This window comes from Nanorana parkeri, unplaced genomic scaffold (assembly GCF_000935625.1).
Source record: "Nanorana parkeri isolate BGI_ZX_2015 unplaced genomic scaffold, ASM93562v1 scaffold149, whole genome shotgun sequence".
Taxonomy (NCBI): Eukaryota; Metazoa; Chordata; class Amphibia; order Anura; family Dicroglossidae; genus Nanorana; species Nanorana parkeri.
This window is the reverse complement of record NW_017306417.1, coordinates 1,655,441-1,662,422: the sequence shown is the minus strand read 5'-3', so window position 1 is coordinate 1,662,422 and position 6,982 is coordinate 1,655,441. Positions and strand designations below refer to the sequence as shown.

The 6,982-nt window shown below is 40.9% G+C and overlaps 1 protein-coding gene across 1 annotated transcript in view; it reads left to right on the top strand.

The window, feature by feature from the left end:
* The window catches only part of LOC108785199 (sodium channel protein type 2 subunit alpha-like), a 167,403-nt gene that overhangs the window by 80,579 nt on the left and 79,842 nt on the right, over window positions 1-6,982 (top strand). Inside the window, exon 11 of the mRNA XM_018554236.1 lies at window positions 5,589-5,680. Coding sequence (XP_018409738.1) covers window positions 5,589-5,680 — 92 coding nt within the window. The remainder of the gene's footprint in view (window positions 1-5,588; window positions 5,681-6,982) is intronic.

The following is a 6,982-nucleotide window of genomic DNA, read 5'->3' as shown; positions in this document are numbered from 1 at the left end:
GTACGGAGGCTGCGGGGGGGAATTGCCGGAGCCCCATTCTCCCCGTGAGGAGCCGTAGTGGAGGCGAGTTAGGTGGCCGCGAGGCCCTCGTGAGCGCGAGGCCTAAGGCGACCGCCTAACTTGCCTAATTAGAGAGCCGCCTCTGCCAAAGCCATCGGGTCAGCATGGCATCAAGGGAACTGGTATTTTCAGAAGGGGAAGACAGCAAAGGCAGCATCCATAGTATAGCCGTAAAAAAATAAATCAAGGTAACTAGACTTGCTGTATTTCTTGAAGATTTCTCAATTCAGAATTGAATTGAGAAAGCTAGTGGGATGACCAGTGAAATGTCTTCAAGAAAAATACAACAAGTCCAGTTGCCTTGATTTATTTTTTACAGATATACCATGATATCCATAATACCTCAGTGCACATTTCCTGTATTTTGCAGTTATTAAAGTAAACATAGGGGCCTGACTGTTATCCCGATCCTTTGGTTTCAGTGCTTTGAATCACTTACTCAGAACAAGTATGCAGATCAGAATGTCTAAGGCCTGGTTCTCACCTAGGCGTTTTTGAGCAGTAGGAAAGCGCTTTTAAACACCTAACACAAGAAATCCCATTATTTTCAATTGCCCCTGTTCACACCTGAGCAGCAAACACAGAAAAAACTACATGAGTTTCAAGCTCATTTTTCCCCTATAGACTTCACTGGAAACAGCAGGAAACGCCTCGCATTGACTGCAATGTTTCGTAAGCTGTTAGCCAAAACACGCATTTTCATGTGTGCCCTTTTTTATGCTGAAAAAATGTGCCAAATAACCTCACGCTGAACCTGTGCATACAAACGCACAAAAACAATGCTGCCTAGGTGTGAACCACGCCTACTTTGCTCTGACTTTGCTGATCTGCATTCCTGTTCCTAATCAGTAACATTAATTATTAAAGCCAGAGTGTGATCTTTTTTTTGTGTTACACCCTAAATATGGATGTAGTATGATACATGGTATAAAAGCAATACATAGCCTTCAATGCACTTTTTAAAAAATGTCCCTCAATCTGTCCCCTAATTGCACACCAAGCTATTCTAAGCAATATAAGCTGCATATAGATGCCTATGTATACACCTGTTCCCAAGAAACAACTGGAAAGGTAGGAAATAAATTAAATATATAAACTGTGCATATATATAGATAGATATAGATATATATCTATCTATACATATATAGATAGATATATATCTATCTATCTATATATATATAAATATATAGTATGTTGTGTGAATGGGAACACATAACACAGAGTGGTGGATCTTAAGTTTGACTACACAGGTGGAAATACACTTTAAATGAACCTTTCTGATAGCTTAGATGGCACTGACAAACTGACATTCACAGATCCTAACATTTCTTAATCTGTGCAGTATCAGTCATATGAGTACAGGATGTCGGGTGACAGTAAATGGAAAGCCATGGTAACGTGACTCCCTATTTACAGAACAGACTGTCTTCCTGAGTTCCGCTGTAGCTGCAATCAGCAATGGAGAGGTGATTACTGTAAACTCCAGGTGGGAGGAAGGGATTACACTAGCTAGAGAACTGACAGCTGCCAAGAATCATGATTATGTTTGCCAAGTTGTGATATCAGATAAGATAATAATGAGAATGTGACTAGCCCTGGGTCAGTGAGGTCAGGGGGACAATCCACAACTACTACATACTAACACTACATGCCACTGAGAGTTAAAAATTAGTTTCACACTCATTCTCAATTGGTTTTTTTTCAATGTTATTACCTGGTGTCATAAACCCAGACAGTTAAAAATCAACATCATGAAACAAATCTACACTCTGCCCCCAGAATATCACCCAAACATCCTCTTTATTCCACCCAGTACCCCCTGCTGTCTAACTCCCTCATCACCTCCTCCCATGGTTGCTTCTAAATTCTCCTGCTCTCTAGCTTCATCATCACCTCCTCCCATGCACAATGCCAAGACCTCCTGCTCTCTAGCTTTATCATTACATCCACCCATGCTCGCTCCCAAGACCTCCTGCTATCTAGCTCCCTCATCACCTCCTACCAATGTTCACTCCCAAGATCTCCTGCTCTCTAGGTCCCTTGTCACCTCCGCCAATGCTCGCTCCCAAGACCTACTGCTCTCTAGCTTCCACATCACTTCCTCCCATGGCTTCCTCCTTGACTTCTCCAGAGCCTCTCCTGTGCTCTGGAACTGCCTATCCCTATCTGTCCACCTGGCTCCTACTCTGTCCACCTTTAGGTGATCCCCGAAAACGCATCTCTTCAGAGAAGCTTATCCAACCGTCTCCTAAAAATTGTTCTTCCCCTCCTCCCCTTTAGATTGAAAGTTCTCACAAGCAGGGCCTTCCTAATTCTCTTATATTGAATTGTATTGTAGCCTTTTGTAAAGCTCTGTGTAAACTATTGGCTCGATATAGATTCTATAAATAATAATCATTCTTACTATAATAATAATAACAATGCCAGCACAATCAATAAATCCAGAGATAGAGTCAGGTAATCTGTAATGCAAATGTTGACTTTTCATTGCTTCATAGCTTCCTTGATTGCGGAACATACAGCCAGCAGTTTTCTTCCAGCACTGTGGCTAAGAGCTGCGGCTCTCATACAGTCAAGTGATCCCCAAGTTCAACCTCCTTTTCCTTTCTCCTTGTCCATTCACAAAATGCCTTGTATTCTGTTTATGGAATACAAGGCATACTGTAAATAGACAAGAGGAGAGGAAGGAAGGACAAATGACTGGATCTACTGATGCCATATCATCAAATATGTAGGGGTTTTTACAACAAACAGCAGAAATCCAGACCTAGGATTATCATTATTAGAGGTAATTTGTTTGACTTGTGAAGTGTACAAAAAAGTGTTCTTTCCCGGAGTTCTGCTTTAACACAGCTATGCCACACACTACAGAGTTGTCTAGAAGGGCAGTAGACCTGATTTAAAGTGACATTAAACCCTCAGATTTTTTAACATAAACCAATACTGTAATTTGTGCCTTACTGTAATCCATGGTTGTTTCCCTTCTCTTTGCTGCTCTTTCTTTTAAATCCTCATGTCTTCTCATGCTGGGGGAGAACTTCCCTTTGCAGCTGAGTGCCTCTTCCTGTAGTGCTGGCTCAGATTGTGAACCTACACACAGACACCATGTATCCATTTCAGAGACAAGGCAGTCTGCTGCAAAACAGATGTTCTGCCCAGCATGATAAGAGAGAAGGATTTAAAAGGAAGAGCAGCAAAGAGAAGGGAAACAACCATGGATTACAGTAAGGCACACATTACACTATTGTTTTATGTTAAAAAATCTGAGGGTTTAATGTCAGTTTAAGTCTGCTGCAGTTCAATAAAACGTACAAGTCTCATCCAAGAGCATGTAACTGAACAGTGAAAGGAGAAGGAGCACACTGAGGAGATCATCCCTCTGCCACTCTGCTCTTTCCTTTTATCAGCATGCTCCTTGCACTGGAGAACATTTACTTGGCTCCTTGTGCGGCTTTTTTTCCCCCCAGTCTGACTTCTGCTCAATAGTGGACATCAAAAGGCTGATAGCAAGTCTCAGTCAAGCACTTACACTGATGGCATTTACAAAATAGGCTTATTCATGTTTTAAACAATAAAGAGCTGCGTGCATCTGTGTCTTTTATATTTTTCTGGAGTTCAGCTTTAAAACGTGGCAGCCCGTATGCTAAATTGTCTCATTTGGCACGGTTGGCACCAATCCTATGCCACATTTAAAGGTGGCTCCTCCCAAGACCGCTAGATCACTATTGTGTCCCACAGTGACTCTACTGTAGAGTCAGCAGGAGGAGCCAAATAGGCCAGCAGGGGGACCCGCTATTTAACCAGCTGGAGGAATCGAATGTGATCGCTGCCGGTAGCTCTGATACTGAGTGACGCTTCTGCAAATAGGCCACTGACCAGTTGCATAAAAAGCTAGTTTCTTCACAGGGTAGTGCTGATTTAGTTTTTTTTAACCCCCTGGCAGGGTTGTCTTAAGACATATTAGCAATGATAATAAAATAATAATAAAAAATGAAATGTATGATCAAGCAAAAGGTATTATGTTTTGTTTCAGAATAAAATAATAATTCTGAGTCATAGTAAAACTGACGTATTTTTTAAAGCTTGCTGTGCCTCTATTATTTGTGTTTGTGGGTGGATTATATACTGGCAATGTGCTGCATACTGTGTAATCAGCACCCTTGCTGAACAACTGCAGATTGAACATCATTTAAAAAGGAGGCTACTAAAGAGTTGCATGAAACTGTATACATATGTAACCCAGTATTTTGACATATTTGATCTGAGTAAGGTTAACATACTGGTGTCTCTCCATGTGAACATAAGTCCAAGTTATATCCCACCGCACTCCTGGCCGAAAACAAACCCAAAACTCGGGTGGGTGCCGATGCGACCGCAGATGCCTCCGCCAATAGTACAAAATCCATCAAGTTGGAGTGCGAGTGACCATTTATCGATTTTCTCCATGTGAAACAGTCTTTTTATTTTGGTGAACAGGGAATTACGTTGTTGCTGTGCTACAAAATTTGCTGTCACCAGGTCATTCTGCAGCAAGTCATGATCGTTCCACACTATGAGGGAAGATGGACAGATTTCTCATCATTTCAGTGAGGGTACTGCATTCTTGCACTCAGGGTTTAACTGGCAAGGTTGTATGTAGGAGGATATCCCATTTCCATAAACATTATTGTCAGAGTTATCCATAGGCTTCCAGTGAGATAGGAGGTGTAGCACTGTCTAGAGATATTGGGGTTGATTTACTGGGTTGTTAATAGGTTGTTCACTTTGCAAAGGAATTTACACTTAGCTTAGGGAATAAGGTGAAGCTCTGCTGACATCCATCATGCAATCATCTGCTAGCAAAAATACTGTTTTATATTTTCCCATGTATGTGATTGGGTATTCTTTGCCAAATTAGTTTTCACCATTTTCATTAAGGTATAGCACAGTTCACTTGTTAATTGAACAGCCTGTCTGCCTTTAGTAAATCAACCTCATAGGATCAGTATTGCAGACTGTAAATTGATCATATGTGTGTATGCATTCAGATATTCCTCTAGCCAAGTCTTCTCCTTTCCTGGTTGGGATTTCCTGGATAATTGCTATAGTTTCCTATAAGAGGCTGCACCAGAAGTGTCTTCTGTCTAGTAATTGACATGCAAGTTGGTCTGTTCCAAATGTGCATTTTTATGAAAAGCACCTTTCAAAATAAGATCTTGTGGTGCTCAGCTCTTGTCTACATCCATCTTATCTCAACATTATCAAGTTATGGTACAAGAATTGTGCTCTGCCACTAATCAGGAGGCCTCCTATACATTTGTAGTGAGAATTTGTGTGCCGCTTAGTCACATGGCCCTGCGTCCTGAGAATTCATTCCATAGGAAGTGAAAAATCCAGCCTGTGTTCCAACATTGCATTGCTTTGCTGATAACTCTGATAAGTATAAAGCGGCCTATTATCTAAGCAAGATGAATGTAATTACCTGTAGAAGGGATAATAGGAAAGAGCATGACTTTCACTGTCAATAACTTTCAATGTTAATATTACAGGTATATAACAGAATTTGTAAACCTAGGCAATGTTTCAGCTCTGCGAACTTTCAGAGTGTTAAGAGCTCTGAAAACTATTTCTGTAATTCCAGGTAAGGTGTCATTGGTGTTAGGTGTCAGGCCCCCCCTTGTACATGCAACTGTGTATATTGTGTCCGTCTTTGTGCTTGTGTGTGAACTACTTTTGGCAAATATGTGACAGAGTTTGTGGATCCGGGCAGTTTCTCAGAGAATTGACTTCTCCCAAAGTCAATCTCTCATTAAGCAAAGGGTCTTGTTGAGAAGCCTGGGATGGCCGCTGCATTACTCAGACCTTGCTCCAGTCTCAGGACAAGTAGGACTCAACAAGTAGGAGTAGTCTCAGGGCTTGTATGAAGTCCATGAGATAGGGGGGGTTGATGATTCCATCAGGGTCTTCTCATACATAGTGCCACTTTGCTTAGTGACAGATGTAATCAAATATTAATTAGCAAGTCATAAAAAGTGGGGACTAATTTTCATAGCAGACTTTTGTGCATTAAAGCTGAACTCCAGGCAAGCTGCTAAATTCCAAGTTGTAATACCTATGCTGGAGCTGTACTACCTGCCAAAGGATTTTTATTTCTCTCCACTCAATCGCAAGATTCTCACCCACCCCAGCCAGTAATTGGGAAAATAAATGATGAACTCACTTCTGTGCTATCTACTCCTGTCAGTTACCTGATTGGCCCCCCAAGTACAGCCTCTCCCCTTTGCAGTCTATGTGCTATTGTATAGGGGATTGTGTAGAAGCTGAATCCAATTGCATTTAAAATAAATGATCAGGTAATATAAATACAACTGACTTAATTTTATTTTTTAAATATATGCCTGGAATTCAGCTTTAAAGAGCAATATATACAGGGACCCACAGGAACCAATCAGAATTGATCTTTCTGTGGCCTGACTCCAGTAAACTGGTTGCTGTTATTTACCATGCTTTGTACATCATTATTGCTTTTGGCATTGCTTTACAGAATAGACAAGAAAGCATTTTCATTCATTTATTTTGACGTGCTCCTCTGGGGCTTTCCTTTATAAAGTGCTGCCTTGGGTCTCTTCTTTATGCAATAAATAAGCAATTGGTATTGGTAATGCTGGGCTAATGAAAATCTTTGAATTGGACTAAGAGGACACTATCGAAAGTGTTAAAGGATCACTCTACCCAAAATTATTTCAATTATCAGCAACTAATGGAGATCTAACACTTGGTTCTTATGTTTATCAAGGACTCCTGGGACATCTGTGCAAGTATGCAGGTTTTCACATATGCCTTGCTCATTCTAAGGGTTTTTTCACTGGCATTATGCATTTATTGTAAATTATTAACAATGGAAACATGCATTGGTTGATGAGCTCATTTAAAATGGGGGGGG